Genomic DNA, 21475 nt, shown 5'->3' with positions numbered 1-21475 from the left:
TCTCCTCTCCTCTCCTCTCCTCTCCTCTCCTCTCCTGTCCTCTCTGTCCTTCTGGTCTCCTCTCCTCTCCTCCCTTCTCTTCCCCTCTCTTCTCTTCCCCACTCCTCTTATTTCCTCTCCTACCCTCTCCACTCTGTCCGTCTGGTCTCCTCTCCTCTCCTCTCCTCTCCTCTCCTCTCCTCTCCTCTCCTCTCCTCTCCTCTCCTCTCCTCTCTGGCCTCAGATCATGATCTTGCTGTGCAACCAGCAGAGTTTCATCTGCACCCACATCGACTTCTGCCACCCGCACTGCTACCAGCACCACAGCCGCTCCTGCGCCCGTCTGGTCCGCGCCATCAAACTGGTGTACGGCGAGACGGTGGACAGCCTGAGGGAGGACAGCTCCTCCTCTGGCAACATCGGGGCACGCGCGAAGAAAAGCAAAGAGGTTCATTCACAAGCTATCATTATGGTTTTAACTTGATAGGATGGTTTTTTTTACCGCGGATGGTTCATCAGAGTCTCTTCGCCTTCAGTGTTCAGACAAGTCCTGCCTGAGGACGCCGTCCATGAAGAGAAGACCCACTGACTCCAACACAGAAGGGAAGAAAGACACAGGGATGCTCAAGTACATCCGCAACCAGGTGAGTTGGCTTATAGAGTCACTCGGTATCACTTTGAAATAAACAGAAGGCAGACAAGTAGGAGTGTGTTTCTTATTTTGGAGGAGCTTTGATAGTTTTTATTAAGATTTCCCTTGTTTATGGTTTATGTTCCTTTCAGGTGATGAGTCTGTCGCCGGCTCCTCTGTCGCTGCTCATCAAAGCCGCTCCCATCCTGACCGACGACATGTACGGAGACATCCAGCCCGCCGCCTGGGAGCTCCTGCTCAGCGTGGATGAGCATATGGCAGCTGCTGCTGGTGAGTCGTTGTGGGTCGTTGTGTATAAACATGGAGATTTTAAAATTATAGAATCCAAAAGCAAGTGAAGGGTCTCAGCACACCCGAAGATGCAGGTGCGTAGGAGGAGGGCATAACCCAAAATACAGAGTTCAGAAGAAGCTCCCGCACACTGTCTCACTCTCAATTAATTTATTAAAGCAACGTTTCGGTCACAACTGTGACCTTCATCAGGCATATGAAAAACATTTCAAACATGATTCATATATATACAGATATTCCCGGTGGGACTGACCAATCGGGGGACTGGGGGGCTCAACTTGTGATGAGCTTCACCTGTTGGGGGGCGACAACATTCAATTAACACATAGACACATCATAAAGTATAACATGATGAGTAAGAAAATTTTAAAAAATATATATATTTTTTTTTTGTTTTAAAAACATTCTTAAAGAGAACCATATCAAAACACAAAGATAAGCTGTATATAAATAGGGCTATGCCAATTGTTAAGTTCTATTTGTTAGTTTTTTATAAAAAACAACAGATATAGGGGCTATAATATGAAAATAGATAGCCAACAAAATTATAGAATCACAATCACATTTTATTCTAACAGTCTCCTTCTTTCTTCTACTTGTATATCTTTTCCCTGTCAAGATCTGTCCCACTTTTTGCCCTCGACCTGACCTTTACATCTCTCTCTCAATCCCCTCCAGCTGCCATGTTCCTTCTGTGCGCCGTAAAGGTCCCCGACGCGGTGACCGAAATGATGATGGCCGAGTTCCATCACCAGGAGGCCTGCCAGCGCATCAACTCCATCCTCAAGTTTTACACGCTGTGGCGTTTCCGCTACCAGGTCTGGCCTCGCATGGAGGAGGGAGCCCAGCAGATCTTTAAGGTACAGGGTCGTCATCTTCATAAACTTAATTTAGAACATGCTGTCTTGTGCAACTAGGCCGCTTTAACCCCTTCTGCACTGCATCTGTCTTTTATTTCAGATCCCTCCACCCAGCATCAACTTCACCCTGCCATCTCCCATACTGGGCATGCCCTGTGTCCCCATATTCGACCCCCCCTGGGTGCCCCAGAACACTGGCAGCGTCCAGGACCCAATCAATGAAGACCAGTCTGTAAGTCCGAGCCCTGTTGTCATTATGCATTCAGTGCCTTTACTTTATCATTACGTTCTTTTGATATTATGTTTTATATTGAAAACATCAGAGAGCCTGACTTTATTGTTTTCATTATTATTATAATTACTTTTGAATCAGTGCACTCTATGTGAATCATTCAAATCCACCTGTGGATGTGACATCACACACAACCTGACCTGGGACGGGCCGTCAGGTTGCTGTAGATTAATAAATTATTTGATGTGCACTGCAAAATTAAACAGATTATTCACCCAAAAAAACATGTTTTAGTAATATGTGTCCAGGCATGACCCAGATTATTGATTAATTGTCACTGTGGGATCACAATTAATTTGGGTGAACCAAACCTTTAAATCCAGCTCAACCCGACAATTTATCAGTGCATTTTTACAGACTGCTTTAACATACACGTGTTATTGCTCTGCAACTGTAATGTGAACAACTGCACCAAGAAATCTGCTAATTGAAGAAAAAATAAATCTAATCCATCCTTGAAAGCAGTGCAGCAGATTTCTTGGTGTTTTCCTTTTTTACGTTATCTTTTCTGTTAAAAAGCATGATTCTCAAAATATGTTTTATAGATTTTGATGACGACCTGCGAACACATGTTATATAATTTATCTATCGACTGTCTTTGTTTTTAGTACTCCACATTAATTCAGTCAGTCCATACCATAGTAAGTTGGTATTTCTGCCCGGATGTTTGTGCTGATGCATCTTGTTACCTCAGATCATTAAAAGACAGGAGGGGAAAATTTTCTCCATTGAGTGTTTTTTTTAGGCCATTTGGGAGCTGTAGGTTTCCATCATGGATCAGAAGCTGGGGGGAGTTTCATGGGTCATTTCAGAGAGCTGCATCTTGATCAGTAATACACACCACACTCACAGTTTCTCCAATAACCTGCTCTGATTGTAAGGGAAAAAAAAAAATAACAGCATGCATCGGACATTCAGACATTATGTGTATGTTGTGCTGTTGATGCATGGTCATTAGATGAGAATGACTTTGCTGTGTTTTTCATATCATGCGTTCAGCTTATTTGGATATGTATGTTTATGAGCACTCGTGGGAATGGTGTGAGGCATTTACTGTACACAATATACAGTAAATTCTCCAAATTCCACTCTGAATACATTTATCTGTGTCCACAATTTGTCACCGATTGAAATCTTTCCTATTCAATACCTCAACAGTGTTCTTCATGATGCTCGGGATGGCATTAGGAGAATTACTGTATTAATGTGTTGTCCGGTCATTTTACATCCCAAAATGCTCCTCAGATGTAATCGTCCGTAAGCCTAGAATAGATGTGCACACACTTTCCTGACAGTTCTTACCCTGTCAGTTTGGTTTTCATTTGATTTGTGCCCTCCCTCATTTCTGAATCTTCTTGTATGTCCGCACCCGCTGCTCTACCTCGGTGCTGTCTCATCCAACGCCACCCTCCATGCCAACCCCCCATCTTTACAGAAATCGTTCTCGGCGCGGGCCGTGTCGCGCTCGCACCAGCGGGCCGAGCACATCCTGAAGAACCTGCAGCAGGAGGAGGAGAAGCGGCGGCTGGGCCGCGAGGCCAGCATCATCACGGCCATCCCCGTGGCTCAGGAGGCCTGCTACGAGCCCACCTGCAGCCCCCCGCCGGAGCAGGAGGAAGAAGGTGGGCCGGCCACACTGTGTAGAGAAATACACAGTACAGGTGTCCGCTGGAGGTTCAGTGGGAACTGTCTTTTTTTTTAACTGTGTGATCTTTTCTTTTTATTGTGTAAAAATAAACAATACAAGACAGCAACTAGTGTGAAGATAACAGGCCACAGAGACAATTAAGATAAGAATGTAACATTTTAACTAAGTTTAATAAACAGTCAACACATAGAACAGAATTGGATCAGGGTAACACTGGATAATAATTCTGATAAGTAATACTACTACAACCATTGTGACATGTAATAAAAGTAATAATAATGATGAGGGAGTATAGGGAAAGTTTTTTTTTTTAAAGAGAGGAAGAGAGAGAAAGGAGTAGAAAGAAAATGAATATGTAAGAAAGAAACTAAAGTAATAATGATTATCTATCTATCTATCGATCTATCGATCTATCTATCTATCTATCTATCTATCTATCTATCTATCTATCTATCTATCTATCTATCTATCTATCTATCTATCTATCTATCTATCTATCTATCTATCTATCTATCTATCTATCTATCTATCTATCTATCTAAACTTCTGTGTTTGAAACAGCCTTAATAAAATGTATATATAAGTATTTCAGGGTGTTGGAGGATGTGAGGAATGTGGATGTAAATAATTATAGGGGGTCAGAGGTCAAGCAGAGTTGTTTATGTCTTTTTTTCTTCCTTTCCTTTGGTTGGCTCAGCTCAGTTAGTTTGTGGTGTTAGTTGTTGGTGTTGTGGATGTGAAGTGTGTGACAGCTCTGTGCCCTGACAGCATGTTCTCTCTGCTCTGTCTGTCCTGGTCCTGTCGGACGTTGATCCCGCCAGCAGAAGAAGTGGTGAACCTGGCATCACGCCGTCTGTCCGTCAGCCCGTCCTGCGCCTCCAGCAACTCCCACAGGAACTACTCTTTCCGCCGGGGCTCGGTGTGGTCCGTCCGCTCACTGGCCAGCGCCGAAGGTCTGAGAATAAAGACCAGAACGTCTTTTTAATAAAGTATAAAACTCCTGCTCGGCCGCTGAGAATTCATATTTATTTTCTCTTTCTGCTTTTTTGCTAGATGAAGAGAACACAACAGAACACACTCCTACTCACCACATGCTGCAGCCACCCCAGGCTGTCTTCCCAGCATGCATCTGCGCCGCCGTCCTGCCGATCGTGCACCTAATGGAGGACGGGGAGGTTCGGGAGGATGGCGTGGCTGGTGGGTGTCATCTCCAAAGACAGGGAGTGTTTCACATATTGTTAAAAAAAAATGACACGTGAATCTTCATCATCTTCTCTTCAATATTTCCTCAGTGAGCGCTGTGGCCCAGCAGATCCTCTGGAACTGCCTGATCGAAGACCCGGCGCTGGTTCTACGGCACTTCCTGGAAAAACTGACAGTGAGCAACAGACAGGTGGGGCAAGACGCACATCCTATAATTGTTATTCTACAAGTTGAGAGTGGAAATGTGGAAATGTGGAAATGTAAAATGAGACTTTATGTTGTTAGGATGAGCTGATGTACATGCTGAGGAAGCTCCTGCTCAACATCGGAGATTTACCGGCCCAGACGTCTCACATCCTCTTCAACTACCTGGTGAGGCCACAGAAAGACCTTTATCTTATTTTTTTCTTATTAGTTTATTTACTTACTTATTATAAATTTATGTAGTTGGTTCACTGTTTTTGTTTTGTCCTCCTACATACTGAGTGTATTATTGCCAAAACTTACATCTTTATGGATTTGATATGGCTTGAACAAATATTGATATCTTGTATTAGTTATATCATTAATTAACGGCGGAGCATTTAAACAAAACCAGAAGATTAATTGATTTTGGATGAGTTATGGAGAAGGGGTGGGACTATACTGTAAGTTTTTAACTTTAGCCCACTCCTTTTAGGACAAAAAGTATGCAAAGTGCAGCTACTTGTGCACTTAAATAAAAAGATGAATTCATTCATTTATGTTATGTATCTTCAAATTTCATCATCTCTCTCAATCAAATCTCCGTCCTCTAGGTGGGGCTGATCATGTACTTTGTGCGGACGCCCTGCGAGTGGGGCATGGACGCCATCTCGGCCACGCTGACCTTCCTGTGGGAGGTGGTGGGCTACGTGGAGGGGCTCTTCTTCAAGGACCTGAAGCAGACCATGAAGAAGGAGCAGTGCGAGGTCAAGCTGCTGGTCACCGCGTCCATGCCAGGTGAACTCACACTAGGGCTGTTGCTAGGAATTCTGGGCCCCCTTAAAGAATACTAAAGTGGGCCCTCCCTCTAACTTTTCCAGTTTTTTTTTTTTCTTAGATTACGTATGTATTATCATGTATTATTTAGCCTACTTTGTTTTGATGCTAATGCAGCATTACACTGCAAAAACTCAAGTATCTTACCAAGAATATTTGTCTTATTTCTAGTCAAAATTGAATGTCTAGTCAAAACAAATCTCATTATACTTAAAATAAGACACATCATATTAAAAGTAGCTTGTTTTTTTGACATTTTTTACTCCTTTCAAGCATATTCTCACTTGGAATAAGTAGAAAAAATCTGATAGTGGAACAAGTTTTTCTTCCTTATTACAAGCACAAAAAACCTGCTTTCACTGGCAGATTTTTCTACTTATTTCAAGTGAAAGTGAAAATGATCTAAAAAAAAAAAAAGTGAACTTTTAGGTTATGAGTCTTATTTTAAGTGGAAAGAGATTAGTTTTGACTAGAAATGAGACATTTGGACAAGAAATAAGGCAAATATTCTTGGAAAGATGTTGAGTTTTTACAGTGTACTATGAGTATTAGTCAGGGTCTTACGCAGAATAATTCAGTCATACAAAGATTAGACTACTGGGGTTTTTTGTGGGCCCCACTGGGTGCTGGGCCCCTAGAATTATCATCACCTTTCTCCCCTATACAACGGCCCTGCCTCACACCGCCGCCACAAAAATAATCAGTCGAAATGAAATTGCCGGTGTCAAACATATTAAAAGATTATTCTTGTGATTTCCCGCCACAGGAACCAAAACACTGGTGGTGCACGGGCAGAACGAGTGTGACATCCCCACGCAGCTGCCCGTCCATGAAGACACGCAGTTTGAAGCATTGCTGAAGGTACAGACTCAGACTCTTTGTTTACGTGCTGCATTCAGGCTTTAGTAATCTCTCTCCGTAGCTAAATATAAATGATCTGGGGTGAGAGTCGGCTAAATATTCATGTGAGCTTAAGTCAACTAATGAGAGAAGCTTCTGACGTCTCCTCTCCCTCCACCCAACCAGGAGTGTCTTGAATTTTTCAACATCCCTGAGGCCAGATCAGCCCATTACTTCCTCATGGACAAACGGTGGAACCTCATCCATTATTCCAAGGTAGGTGGACAGCAGCCTAGTTTCACTTCAAGACAGAAGTGAGGACTTAACTGTAGTAAATTTGTTCTTTAGTCCCACTTCCGCAGTTTTTACCAAGATTGTGGCATTCACGAATGTTTTCTCATCCAGGATTTGTTCTTAGCTATAAGAAAAAATCTACGCACACTCAAGAGCACACTTACACACATTTGAGAGATGACTCTTGTGCAAAATCGTGATTATTGTGTTTTCTTCTGTTCTGCAGTTGTATAACATTATGATTTGAATTAGAATAATTCTCTTATCATTTAAGATGTTTTTAATTTTTTTTTTATTATTTTACGAAGCACTGCGGTCTCTTATAAAACACTATAGACACTTAATTCGCAACGCAGTTTATGTTCATGAATCTAACGTAGAGTTTTCTTAAGAAATCTTATATATATCTTATATTCTATCCAATGAAGGCAGAAATCCCTAAAATATACTTAAAAAAAAGAAAGACATTTCTTGAGAACGACTAAGAAGATATTGATGAATGAGGCCCAGTGTTCCTATCTACCCCCTGTAGACATATGTAAGAGACATCTACCCCTTCCGGAGATCGGTGTCTCCACAGCTCAACCTGGTCCACATGCTGCCTGAGAGAGGACAAGAGCTCATCCAGAAGCAGGTTGGGAAGATTTAAAATGTTCCAGTTCCCCTTTAAATGACGTCTGTGGAGGAGGAGTAGAAACTCATTCTACATTTTTGTGTTTTTGTTTTTTTTTGCCTGTAGGTGTTCTCCCGTAAACTAGAGGAGGTGGGCCGCGTCCTCTTCCTCATCTCCCTCACGCAGCACATGCCGGCCGTGCACAAGCAATCCCACGTCTCCCTGCTGCAGGAAGACCTCCTCCGCCTGCCCTCCTTCCCACGAACCGCCATCGATGCAGAGTTCTCTTTGTTCAACGACCCACAGGGTGAGACACACTCATACTTTTCCTGTGCCATCATAATAAAAATCATTCTTGGATGTATACTTTAATTTGTGGTTTTAAGGAGAATGAATAATTATTTTTTTATAAGAAAGGCAGCAAAACAAATGTATAGAGGATTTGGGCTGTGAAAAAAAGTGAGTTCTGACTTTTTTGTCTGACTTCTTTTTTTTTAAAGTCATATTTTTTTCAGAATTCTGAGATTAAGATTAGATTAGATTAGGTTAGATGAAACTCACTTTTTTTTCCCACAGCGGCCCTAATCCTTTTCCATAAAATACAAATAGATATACTGTTCTTTTTTCTTTTCTTTTTTAAAAATCTCTTTTGTTTGCTCCATTTTTGTTTTCTTTCTTTTGTCTGTTTGCTTGCTTTTCTTTGGTTTCTGTTTTTTGTCATGTTCATGTTCGTTTTTGCTGTCTATAAAAAAAATAATGTTTTTTTTCCCCTCTCTCTCTCTTAGGTAAGGAGCTGTTTGGTTTGGACACCCTCCACAAGGTCCTGTGGATCAAGCTGCTGGAGGAGATGTTCCTGGGCATGCCCAGCGAGTACCCGTGGGGCGACGAGATGATGCTCTTCCTGAACGTCTTCAACGGGGCCCTGCTGCTGCACCCGGAGGACAGCGCCCTCCTCAGGCAGTACACGGCCACCGCCATCAACACCGCCGTGCACTTCAACCATCTCTTCTCCCTGAGCGGCTACCAGTGGATCCTGCCGACCATGCTGCAGGTACAGTACAGAGTAACACGTGTGTTTGTTCATCGTCAGCCAGAACAGCTCAGCTCTTAAACCTCCGTCTACCTCCGCCTCATGAAAAATGCAAAAGAAATCATGTTTGGAAACAACAGAAATGAAACGACAGGGAAAGATATTATGCAAAAACATGTTATCGGTTGGCTGAGGTGGGGAAAAAAATGCCATAACAAAAAAAAAGAGAGAACGTGACCTGTGGTGACAGAAACACATGTACGCTCTGTGTTGTTGTGACAGGTCTACGCCGACTACGAGAGCAACCCTTTACTGAGGCAGGGCATCGAGTTCTGCTGCCGGCAGTTCTACATCCTCCACCGCAAACCCTTCATCCTGCAGCTGTTCGCCAGCGTGGCTCCGCTGCTGGAGTTCACAGTAAGACACACATGTCATGCACACACCTGTATTAGAATAAATGTACAAGAAAAGACATAAATCATACATTTTCTCTACATATTTGTTTGCTCCACCAGACCAGCACCAGCACCGGTCTGTCCAAAGGAGTGTCGGCCCAGTGTCTGTTTGACCTGCTGGTCTCTCTGGAGGGTGAGACGCTGGACGCCCTGGACGCTCTGGAGCTGGTCAAGGCTGAGAAACCTCTGCGCTCTCTGGGTAAAGCCAGTCAAATGTCTATCTCAAAAGTCTATCCTGATGTCTCACCAGTATGTAGTCATTGTTACCATTGTCTGTGCCCAGGGACAGCAGATGAAAATTAGTTTACAGCTAAATCTGGCACATTATATCTATTGTCTCTGTTAAATAAATAAATAAAATTAAATAGATGTTAATCCATGATAGGTACTTTAGCACATTCCTTTTGGTTATTTAATAAACTCCATTCATACTGGAAATGTATTTTTTCAGTATTTTTCTGAGGCAAAAGTCTGGTACCCAACCCTCTTGTGGTGATCCTGGGAGCTACAAGTGTCCTTTATTCTGTCAATAAATATGAAAGAAGGGCCATTCAATTTGCAATTCTGTGCCTAGATATCATTTGTGGTTGGAAGAATTGTGCAACACATTACATCTGGAGAGACTAAGACTCAAAAAAAGAAGATAGAGGAGATATGTTTGACAAGACATGTGACCCGGTACTGAGTTACCTTGAAAACTAGAGCTCACAGACATTGGCTACTGTATAAGGCTCATGTTCTTTTTTCTATGTTTTTACTCTTTTCTTTCTTGAAAATCAATAAACATATTTCGAAGGGGACAAAAGCCCAAAAGCTCAAAATATTATACACACACATGTATACATATTGTTTTGTTTGTTTTTCAGATTTCTGTTATGGCAATGAGGACTTGGCCTTCTCCATCAGTGAAGCCATCAAGCTGTGTGTCACTGTGGTTGCCTACGCCCCCGAATCCTTCAGGAGGTATGGAGAGACACTCTGCATCGTCTCCATCTCTTTTTCCTCTTCCGCATCTACATCTTTTTTCCACATCAGCCCATTTTCTATGTGTGTGATCTCTCCAGTCTCCAGATGCTGATGGTGCTGGAGGCGCTGGTTCCCTGTCACCTCCAGAAACTGAAGAGCAACACCGTTACCATGGAATCGGCTTCCGCTGCAAGGGACGAGATCGCCGCCATCGCTGCTCTGGCCACGTCACTGCAGGCCCTCCTCTACAGCTCAGAGGCCCTGACAAGGTCGGAGAGAACTGGAGGGGATTCGGCCTTTATCAGATTTTTTTTTTTTTTTTTTTTACAATCCTCCTAATTTCATCCACACCTCCTCCACAGGCCGATGACAGCACCACAGATGTCCCGCTGCGATCAGGGCCACAAGGGAGGCACCACAGCAAACCACGCCATGTCAGGAGGAGTCAACACCAGGTCAGGAAGAGAAGTATAATCAATAAACGAGCAGCGGTGGTGTTCTTTCTTTGAACGAGGTGCCGTTTCTCTTCACAGGGACAACCTCCACCTCCTGGAGGAGGGCCAGGGCATGCCGAGGGAGGAGCTGGACGAGCGCATCGCCCGGGAGGAGTTCCGCAGGCCCCGGGAGTCCCTGTTAAACATCTGCACCGAGTTTTACAAACACTGCGGACCAAGACTCAAGATCCTGCAGAACGTCGCCGGGGAACCGCGGGTCACGGCCCTGGAGCTGCTGGACATCAAGTCCCACATGAGGTGAGATTTTATCCATCAGTGTCATTGTTTTAACCATTCAAACAATTTGCATATGGTAGATTGTACCTAATGAATTGATTATCCAATCCAACTTTATTTGTCAAGCACTTTAAAGCACGGTGTGGAAGTACTGTACAGAATAATAGACATAGACAGAACACCTCATATAAAACATTACATAATATACTGTATATAATAATTGTAAAATACAAATTAAATAAATTAAGAGGCATACAACATGACGTTTTTGAGGCAAATGCAGAGACTGCTTGCCCAAAAACTGCCCCCGACGGAAACGCAAATCAGCGGTTTTGCATGAATTTACCTCTAAAACAACTCAGTCTCGTAACGTTGTGTTATTATCTCATAGCGTGGTGAATGTGCAGGTCACAACTTGTCCACAAGAGCATTTTGGAGTTGTTGGATTGTGTATTTGATGAGTTTGATGAGGGAAACCAAGAAATCCCATTAGCCTCCGTAGCGTAGCTCTGCTCCGCCGCTCTAAAAATAGCTTGCACCGACAAATAAAGGTAACGAACCTACTCCTAAAGCTATAGGGATTATGGCAATGGGCCAATTTGCCAAAATGTCGAACTATCCCTTTAAGCTACAGGAAAAAAATATATATGGTTCTACACAAAGGCAAATATGTGCATTGATTGAACCTACATTAAAAAAAAAGAAAAAGATTTAAAAACAGGCCTGTAAAATACAATGAGGTGGATCATTCCGTAGTGTTTGAGCTGCTCTGACCGTGTGTGTCCGTGTCGTCCGTCTCCCAGACTGGCAGAGATCGCCCACGCCCTGCTGAAGCTGGCGCCCTACGACACCCTGACCATGGAGAGCCGGGGGCTGCGGCGCTACATCATGGAGATGCTGCCCATCACCGACTGGTCGTCGGAGGCCGTGCGGCCCGCTCTCATCCTGATCCTCAAGAGGCTGGACCGCATGTTCAACAAGATCCACAAGATGCCTACGCTCAGGTGCGCTCGCCCACAGGCATTGTGCAGCAGGTCTGTTGAATTACAATCCCACTTCTTTCTCCGTCTCCCTGTGAGTGTATCGTGCTGTACCGGTGCCGTGGTTGTGTACAGTAGATAGACGGCTTCTTGGCACTGTCCTCCGTAAAGCGCTGCCTTCGTGGGTGATGTACCGTAAGTGCTGCTGTGGTGTGTTTTCTTGCACAGGTTCTTGTGGGTGGGTTTGTGTGTGTGTGTGTGCGTGCGTGAGAGGTTCAGTGCTGCATACACGGGTTTGTGTGGGTGTGTGTACTAACGATGGGTCACTGGCAGTGTTCCCCCTTATACAGGGGTGCAGGAATGCAGCGTAATTTGTTTACCTCACTATTCTTTGTGTAATATAAGTCTAGTCTAATAACTGCACATATTCTAATTAGATTTAAGTAGATTAGGTTTTACAAAACTGAATTGCTGCAGTTGCATCTAACCCCTTTAATAAGGTAGTGGGTAAACTTGATTTATGTTGTACTTTTCATACAATAGAATAGTATTACACAAAAATGCATGGAGAAAAACTTTGAAATCCAATTTGCATTAACAAATCAATAGGTTAAAGTATGGCAAGCAGTAAAATATTGATTCAAGAGTCAATAAAATAAAGCAGTAGTTGCCCTCTTCCTTATTCCTTACTTTTTTGCATATTTGTCACACTTAAATGTTTAAGATCAACAAACACATTTTAATATTATACAAAATAACCCAAGTAAATATAAAAGGCAGTTTTTAAATGATGATTTCAGTGAAAAGAGCTATCCAAACCTACCTGACCCCATGTAAAAAGTAATTTCCCCTCTTGTTAAATCATGAACTAACTGTGATAAACCACATTTTTTGGAAAGATGGGTTCAATTTCAATCTCCACACCCAGGCCTGATCACTGCCAGAGCTGCTGAATCAAGAAAGCACTTCAATAGAACCTCTGTGACAAAGTGAAGTAGGCTGAGAGAGCTCAAAATAGCAACACATCACACTGTGATCTGGAGAAATGCAGGAAAAGATTTAAAAAGTCCTTGACATCCATCAGTCTGGAAGCAGATAAACCAGTTAACAGGTTTTTACAGTAACTTGAACGCTGCAGGAAAGAAAATAAAGCCGAAACACCGCTGGCTCAGAGGGAACACTGGTCACAGGTGTGTGCCTCACACCACAATCTGTCGCTGCAGTGTCTCTAGCTGTTTCTGTTTGTGAGCTTTGCAATATTCACCGGGGGCGGGGGGGGGGAGTGCACATCCCTCTCAGCACACGATGGTCTGCTTCTCCGCTTCAGACGTTCTGACATTTGATTTGACGAGATCGGAGCGAAGGCGAGCAGCTTCTCCATGCCGACGCCCTGCGTTCCCCCTTTTTCATCCCACACAACGACACGGATGAGGCATTTTGCATCAGAGCCATTTTTAATTGTATGACATTGTGCTTTTTTATCTCGGTGGTGGCTTGGTGTTGTGCGCTCTCCAGGAGACAGGTGGAGTGGGAGGCGGCCAGCAGCCTGATCGAGGGGATCTGCCTGACGCTGCAGCGACAGCCAATCATCTCCTTCCTCCCGCATCTCCGCTCGCTGATCAACGTCTGTGTCAACCTGGTACGAAAAGAAACACACAGGACGATACAAATGGTCATTCCTGCTTTTTTGTGTGTATTTTTTAAGCTTTTATTTGTGTCATCAGGTGATGGGTGTAGTCGGACCCTCCAGTGTGGCAGACGGTCTACCTCTGCTCCACCTCAGCCCCTACCTCTCTCCTCCGCTTCCTTTCAGCACAGCGGTGGTCCGGCTGGTCGCCCTTCAGATCCAGGTTGATGTCACAGGTTTCACCCACCCATAGATTATTCACTCTTTTTTACCTGCTATACTGTCTCACACTTCCTCCATGTTTTTCTTTTGTTTTTTAAAAATCCATCCCAGGCCTTGAAGGACGACTTCCCCCTCAGTCATGTGATCTCACCTTTCACAAATCAGGAGAGGAGGGAGGGGATGCTGCTCAACCTGCTTATTCCCTTTGTGCTGACTGTTGGCTCTGGAAGCAAAGGTAAAACATGATTTTGATTATTTGTCCCTTTACAAGTGATAAAAATTAGTGGTTGAAGTCAAATCTTGTAAATCTTACTCTGCTGATTTATATAAAGTCATTTTGGGGCAACATATCCCTCTATGTACAATACCAGACACTGGAATCAGTTTTTGGCAGGTGAAATAGCCTGATTTTTACATTGTAATGTCCCTTTATGGCATGCAGAAGGTGCACCTGTACCATTCCAGGCCGGTCCATCATTGCCCTTCATAACGGATGAATTGACCCCACACTTTTTGAAATACCTCCTGTTTGTCCTTGAGAGTTTAAGAAATTTTCTCCAGAGTTAAACAAGAAGTTAGTTCCCTAAACCACAAGGCCATAGCGGGTTTCCACATGTTTTTCCATGATGTAGCTATTGTCCTTTTTGCTTGTAGAGAACACATGTTTATAGAAAAAAAATCATGATGCTTTATTCTATGGCCCTCTGGGTAAAGGCCTAAGAGAAAGACTTCAGGTTCCAGCTCTAATCAAATTAAGACAATCTCGTGTCCAGACAGTCTGATAGCCATATTATCTATGCAAATGACTCCACTTGGGTCTGTGTGTCTTTCCCTCTGCAGACAGCCCCCATCTGGAGCCGCCTGAGATCTTCCTGCTCCTCCAGACCGTCATCAACATCCTCCTGCCCCCTCGGATCATCTCCACCTCTCGCACCAAGAACTTCATGCTGGACGCTTCCCCGGCTCACTGCTCCACGCCGGGCGACACGGGGAAGGACCTGCGCAGAGAGGGATTAGCCGAGTCCACCAGCCAGGCCGCATACCTGGGTACGGATGTGGTAACTTTTCATAACAGGATTAATAAAGCTACAGGCTTTTCTTTTCTATTTTTTAACCTATGCATCTCATCTCCTGTGATCCTGCAGCTCTGAAGGTGGTGCTGGTTTGCTTCGAGCGCTCTTTGGGGAACCAGTGGTACCGGCTGAGCCTGCAGGTGAAAGAGATGGCTCTGAGGAAGGTGGGGGGCCTGGCCTTTTGGGACTTCATCGACTTCATCGTCCGAACACGAATCCCTATTTTTGTCCTGCTGAGACCGTTCATACAGTGCAAGGTAGAGGGGACCCGTCTTTTGTTGTTTATCTCGCATTTTATCCTCAACCAGTGTGTTTTCTTTTCATTGTCCTCTCCGTTTCGCCCCTCACTGGTCCATATGTGCATGTTTTTTAGTTGTTGACTCAACCCGCTGACTCCCAGGAGGAGATAACAGCTCGTCACCACATCGCCGACCAGCTGGAGCGACGCTTCATCCCACGGCCGCTCTGCAAGAGCTCCCTGTTCGCAGAGTTCAACAACGAGCTAAAGATCCTTAAAGAGGCTGTTCACAGCGGCTCTGGTCAGAAATGAACTTCATCTGAGAAAAATTTTGATTTGAAATGAGAATAGTTAATGAATCACAGCAGGGTTTATTTTAAAATGACAGTCCTGTGTGTTTCTGTCAGCCTACCAAGGCAAGACGTCCATCAGCACAGTGGGCACCTCCACGTCGGCCTATCGCCTCAGTCTGGCCACGATGTCGCGCTCCAACACCGGCACCGGGACGGTTTGGGAGCAGGAAAGTCAACCGTCGCGCCAGCCGTCCCAGGACACACTCAGCCGCACCGACGAGGACGACGAAGAGAGTCAGAGACATTCCCCCTTTTTTTTTTACATCCCATGTTCTTTTAAGCTGTGTGAAGAGTGCGAGGGGGACTCACCACCCTCCGCCGTCTCTCTGCAGATGACTCCATCAGCATCCCCAGCGTGGTGAGCGAGCACGAGGCCTTCCTGCCCCGGGTGATATCGCAGCGCCGCTTCTCCAGCCACGCCACCAGCTCGGCGGCGTCGCAGCCCGAGGCCCCCCGCGCCACCATGCTGCCCAGCCACAGGTAACATTACCCCGACACACACACATGCATGCATAGGAATACACACCTCTACACCTAACTTCAAATATAGTTTCTCTCCCTCAGTATTTGTCAGGTGGTGGCGAGACAGGATAAAGTAGAGCTCGAGTGGAGGCAGAAATAATCTCATTTTTTTCTCTAAGTTTTATTTTCTGAAACACAGTGAAAGGGAGGAGGTTGTGTCTGCAGACCTGCAGTTCTAGAGACTCCTTGTTTTTCGCAACAGCGCCCTCTATTGGAAGCCAATACAAACAAACCTTGTTAGTATTTTGTATTTTGGTGTAATCGCCCTTCAAACTGTTTAGTATTGGGGTGCACTAAACCTTTAAACTGTTAGAATTGATGGTGTAAATAAACTTTCAAAGCTCTTGTCAGAAGGGAGACTTTTAGCTTCATCAGAATCACACTTTTTATTCTTTAGTTAGAATTGTGCTTCATCAACAATTAAATCTTGGTATTTTTTTTTTTTTTTGGGTAAAATGCTGATTTAGTTGCAGTTCTACAGCCATCCACTGTCGCGAAAATCGTCTCTGGGTCTACAGAGACATTTTATTGGAGAAAGGACTCAAGACTCAACTACAGTGTCAACAAATAATACAAAGATTATTTCTGCTTCCATTTCAAAAACTCTTCCTGTGCAATTCAAGTCTCCGTTTGTTTTTCTGTAATATGTAGAATTAATATTTTTAAGAATGATCGATCAGTCATATCCCACAACCACTGTCATTTTTTTCTGTGTATATCTCTGTTGATGGATAATGTTCTTTATTCAACAGTCTCACAGCAGCTTTGTGAGGTAGCTATAAGACTCTCGGGGTGTCGGTAAGAAAGCAGAGAAACTGATTGGCTGACGGTTGCTCGGAGCCAACCAAGGGGAGCTCAGGGACTTGGGGGGGTGGTGATGGATCTGGACTGCACTCCCTAAACTCCCGTTCTCCCCCTTCGCCCCCCTTTTTACAGTGAACCCAATGTGCTAGATGAGTCCCAGGGCCTTCTGCAGGAGGGTAACCTCTCTAGGTACAGTGGCCCTCTTTATGTGTGTGTCTCCCGTTGGTGCGTTCTTGCATCCGTTCGCCAGTGGGAGGGGCAGTGCCTCGGAGCGGCCTCCTCTTATTGGCCGTCGATCACTCATCTACATCCAATCAAAATGCCTTGGCCCGTCACCCCCCCCCCTTCCACCCACCCTCCTAATTACCTGTCTGTATCTCTTTCTGTGTGGGTCCAGTGTGCCTTGTCTCTGTCCCCTATACCTCCTCCCCCCCTTCTCCTCCTCTTGAGCTCCACACTGACCCTCATCTTCTCAGCTCATCTGCTGTGCTATCCTAACCAGCCCCCTCCTCTCCCCCCCTTATTTAAAAAAAAAAATCCCAGAGGGCCCCATCAGCCCCGTGGCCAGGGAGCTCCACCTCTTCTTCTCCTCTGTCAGCTGTGTGGTCTTTACAGTTGACGTGCCATCACCAACGTCAGCCTCTCTCCCATTGGTGCCATGGTGTTTCATATTGTTTACGTGTCTATCAGGCTTCTCACTGATCAAATTGGGCGTCCTACTCTGGATACCAATCTGTAGGGGCAAGGGGGAACTGGGGTGGCAACATAATACAAGGACTCCTTTGTTGTTTTCTTTGTCCATTTTTTTTAAGAAACTGACTTAATTTAACCCTATCTCACACGTTAAAAAAATTGAGTAAATCAAAAACAGTTTGCACAGTTTGTTTTGTCAGTTGCTGCTCCAGCCCCTACTATCCCCTGTTGTGTTTTCAGTGTATGAATCATGGCGGCATTGTTTTTCTCTGCACTGTGACTGGGTGTCTTGTAAACATACTGTGTGTGTCGTGCAGTGAGTGAGTGGGTAGAGTAGCAGCGGCATCTTGTTGTGGTCAAAGATGTAGTCGGTAGCAAGCGCAAGCTGGGGATGCGACGGCCTTTCAGCTTCCTGGTTTACGTATTTCTCTGTATTTTGTGTGTGTCTCTGTTTGTGTGTGTGTGTGTGTCTGTGAATGCATGTGTGTATGTGTCCATGTGATTATCTCAACCAGGGTTGCCAGTGTGCAGAGCGAGCCAGGCCAGCAGAACCTCCTGATACAGCCGCCGTTGGGAAGAAAGCGCGGCCTCAGACAGGTGTGGACATCCACTTTGACTTTTACTACACATCTGGGCAGTGGGACGCAGTTCAAAACATACAGACGTGGACAAAATTGTTGGTACCCTTCTGTTAAAGAAAGAAAAACTCACAAGTGTCACTGAAATAACTTGAAACTGACAAAAGTAAAGGACAGATGAGACAAAACGGGAGCTTTTTGATCCAAAACTGGAGCTTTTTGGCAACAGGGTGTCTTAAATTTGTACGAGGTACAATGAAATCTCAACACTATCAAGGCATGTGCTGCCCAGTGTCAGACATCCTGGTCTAAGTCCCAGGTCATGGGTCCTCAAACAGTTGAATGGCCCAAAACACACAGCTAAAAACACCCAAGAAGGAACCAAACATTGGACTATAATTCTGAAGTGGCCCTCTATGAGCCCTGATCTAAATTGATAATCAATTAAGGGTGCCATCATTTTTGTCCAGGCCAGTTTCATTAGTTTGTTTTTTTAAATAATTCTGTTGAACCAGAATTCAAAAGCAATTTCTAATTTTTGTTTGTTCATTTTCACAAAATGTTTATTTATTATTATGTTTGTCAGTTTCAAGTTGTTTCAGTGACAATTGTGTTTTTTTTCTTTCTTTAACAGAAGGGTACCAGCAGTGTAATCCACGTCTGTATATAACAAATAAAAGGAAGCAAGCTTATCTGTGTTACTGTGTCTTCCTTGCAGCTACGGCGCCCCCTGCTGTCCATCCCAAAGAATGAGCCCCGTGGTCGATCCGGAGCGCGGCTCTCCACGACCCGCAGGAGCATCCAGCCCAAGAACAAACCGCTGGGTAACACACGTGCCTTCGTGTGTGTGTGTGTGTGTGTGTGTGTGTGTGTGTGTGTGTGTGTGTGTGGTGCTGTGTGAGTGAGTGAGTGCCAGTGAGTGTGTCTGTAGATAAGTGACGATGAAAGCGCCTGTTTTAGATTTTTAAAGAAAGTCAGACTTAGGCTGACACACAGCAAGTCAAACATATGACCCCCCCCCCCCCTCCCTCTGTGAAATACTGTATTAAATGTGTGTGCGTTGACATGAACTGACCCCTCCTCCCCACTCACCTCTGTCTTTGTTCCAGTGTTGTTTGTTGAACCACCTGCCACCAAACTGACTCTTCTCACTCTGTTCTGTCTCATTGCCTTTTGTTTTTTCGAAATAAAGAAACTTTATTGGACTGTGAAGGTGAGACACAACTCTTAACCCTTCCTCTCCACCCTGCAACGGCCCGCCCCCTTTTTATCTGCAACCTCACCCAATAGGGCGCTCTGCATGTCTGTCTTGCATCCCCCCCTCCTAACCCCTCTGCCTCCTCCTCCTGTCCCATCCCCTGCCTCCACTCCATGTGTTAGCCAGTCTCTAGCTGTGGCCCCGTCGTCCTCTTGTATTGACCGTGTGCGCGTGCATGTGTGTCCCCCCCCACAGCGCAGGGAGACCAAAAGAGGTCAGTCACCTTTACAGAGAGTCAAGACCAGCCGGCGTCCGCTGGGATGAGCAAGCCCCCGACACCCAGCACCATGGAGCCTCCAGACGAGGGCAGGAAGGGCAGTCCCGCCCCCACGCTGGAAGTGTCCCCCGCCTCCGCAGCCACCGTCACTGCCGACCTGCACAGCCCTGCGAACACACAGGTAGGACCAGTGGAGAGAGGGCTGGAGCAGGGGTGGGTGTGCAACTGTTGAAACTGTTGAGCTTTATTTTCCAAATTCCACTTTAATTTAAACAACATGTGAAAGTGTGTGTCCTCTGGGCCCAGTTGTTCTACAGTAATCTGATTGGATCAAATCTTGAAAATGGGTTGTTCAAAACTAAAAAAATGTTCTGAAATCTGATTAGATCACAAAATCCAATCTTGGTTTTAATCTGGATCAAACCTTCAGTTTGTGTTCAAAACTTTTTAGTCGGATCTGGATAACTTTGATCCAGAAAAATCAGGATTATTCTGATCCTACAGTAGCAGGGGTGGATTTCAGGAACAAAATGTCATTTGAATTAAATCCAAAGTGGTCAAATAAACAACACTTATATACTGTAGTAGGCTATATATATACATTTATTGATTTATATTTTGCTCCTAATTTTTAAACCATAACAGTGATAAAGTAAATAAAATTAACTTTGATCATTCAACAAATTGAGAACTTATCTAACTACTGAAATTTTTAATTTTAAATTTGAGACACAAATATTCACAATGTATTTGAGTAATGTATATTTGCTTTTCTTAAAAGACAAAGAAACAGGCAAGAAAACAATACAAACAGCCAAATATACACACTTTGTGTGACACCATGCTGCTATTCTACCTGTTGTTACCTACCTCGTAGCCTTCAGTGTGATATGCAGTCCCATTTACCAGACTGATCCAATCCAATTTTGCTTTGACCAACTGAGGTAAAAGTAGGATAGATTACATGATCTTAGATGGCAAAAGAAGGGATTTCAAAATCCAGATAATTTTAATCTAGATTAAACCTTTTGAACAACTGGGTCCTCCTATTTAGCCATGCAGGCAGGATAATGTGATTTGATTTGTGGGGCTCTAAACTTTCAAAATTACAATTATAAAATCAACAACAGTGTGTTTTTCATAAAACAAGCAGAGACACAAAGTGATGCTGAGTGTAATTTAAATGTGGTTTCCTCAGCAATGTCCAGCAGACAAAGAAGAGCTGCTAGGGAAAAGGTTTATTCTCAGCCAGGTCCCTTCGGCCATAAGCAGCAAGGAGAAGAGAGAGCAGTGGGGGCTCCGCAGCAGCCTCTCCCCCCCTCCCTCCATCTCCCGCCCCTCCACCCCGACCCCTCCGTCCCGGACCTGCTCCCCGCTGCCCCTCTCCCGGACCTGCTCCCCTCTCCCCTTGTCCCGCACCTCCTCTCCCCTGCCCCCGCCGCTGCCGGTGCTGGGCACGGCGCCGGCCCCCGGCCCCCCGCCGCCCCCGCCGCTGCCACCGCAGACCCCGCTTCTCCCCCCGCCTCCTCCGGGGCCGTCCAGGATCAGGGAGAGCCCCGGGGACGAGGACACCACGGCGCTGCTGCCCCGCGGCGGCGCCCTGCAGCAGCTCAGCGAGGACGACGGCACGGAGAACCCCCTCCTCACCCCGCTGCTGGCCCCTCCCTCGCCCCGCCGCTCGCCGCGCCGGTTGCCCCTGCCCCTCTCCCCCGTCGACCTGGACCTGGATGAGTCCCATGTGTGAGAGAGAGAGAGAGGGAGGGAGGGGGTGACAGGTGGATTGTGTTTTTCTATCTGCAGCCCAAAGCCAAACACCATACGGATACCTGCAGGGTACGGATAACAGGGAGGTGTGTGTGTGCGTGTGTGTGTGGGGGGGGAATTAAGAGGAGAAACAGAAAGTCAACTACATTCAGATTTGATTCAGTGACAATCTAAAAGTGCATATTTTGAACATTAATGTGCAGACAGGAGACGTGTGAGCTTGTGTTTCTGTCTCCAGCTCCCCCTGCCTCTTCCTCTGATTTCCACCAATC

The 21475-nt window shown here is 45.1% G+C and overlaps 1 protein-coding gene across 1 annotated transcript in view; it reads left to right on the top strand.

Moving 5' to 3' along the window:
• The window catches only part of unc80 (unc-80 homolog (C. elegans)), a gene marked incomplete at both ends in the record, with an annotated part of 45450 nt that extends 24267 nt beyond the window's left edge, over positions 1-21183 (top strand). The window contains 37 exons of the mRNA XM_083985277.1: positions 224-427; positions 516-623; positions 763-901; positions 1601-1782; positions 1883-2014; positions 3510-3696; positions 4544-4675; positions 4776-4919; positions 5015-5115; positions 5211-5297; positions 5723-5906; positions 6712-6806; positions 6972-7061; positions 7612-7713; positions 7819-7999; positions 8478-8743; positions 9005-9139; positions 9238-9376; positions 10044-10140; positions 10242-10412; positions 10506-10598; positions 10677-10895; positions 11678-11908; positions 13370-13493; positions 13579-13704; positions 13815-13938; positions 14544-14750; positions 14849-15033; positions 15150-15315; positions 15422-15601; positions 15700-15847; positions 16826-16882; positions 17902-17983; positions 18683-18788; positions 19157-19177; positions 19418-19620; positions 20692-21183. Of these exons, the coding sequence (XP_083841403.1) occupies positions 224-427; positions 516-623; positions 763-901; positions 1601-1782; positions 1883-2014; positions 3510-3696; positions 4544-4675; positions 4776-4919; positions 5015-5115; positions 5211-5297; positions 5723-5906; positions 6712-6806; positions 6972-7061; positions 7612-7713; positions 7819-7999; positions 8478-8743; positions 9005-9139; positions 9238-9376; positions 10044-10140; positions 10242-10412; positions 10506-10598; positions 10677-10895; positions 11678-11908; positions 13370-13493; positions 13579-13704; positions 13815-13938; positions 14544-14750; positions 14849-15033; positions 15150-15315; positions 15422-15601; positions 15700-15847; positions 16826-16882; positions 17902-17983; positions 18683-18788; positions 19157-19177; positions 19418-19620; positions 20692-21183 (5640 nt within the window). The remainder of the gene's footprint in view (positions 1-223; positions 428-515; positions 624-762; positions 902-1600; positions 1783-1882; positions 2015-3509; positions 3697-4543; positions 4676-4775; positions 4920-5014; positions 5116-5210; positions 5298-5722; positions 5907-6711; positions 6807-6971; positions 7062-7611; positions 7714-7818; positions 8000-8477; positions 8744-9004; positions 9140-9237; positions 9377-10043; positions 10141-10241; positions 10413-10505; positions 10599-10676; positions 10896-11677; positions 11909-13369; positions 13494-13578; positions 13705-13814; positions 13939-14543; positions 14751-14848; positions 15034-15149; positions 15316-15421; positions 15602-15699; positions 15848-16825; positions 16883-17901; positions 17984-18682; positions 18789-19156; positions 19178-19417; positions 19621-20691) is intronic.
• Between the last annotated feature and the right edge of the window lie 292 nt (positions 21184-21475).

The sequence above is a fragment of the Trachurus trachurus genome (genome assembly GCF_905171665.1).
Source record: "Trachurus trachurus genome assembly, chromosome: 2".
Lineage (NCBI taxonomy): Eukaryota > Metazoa > Chordata > Actinopteri > Carangiformes > Carangidae > Trachurus > Trachurus trachurus.
The sequence above is the reverse complement of the archived record's forward strand: the minus strand, read 5'-3'. Positions and strand labels throughout refer to the sequence as shown.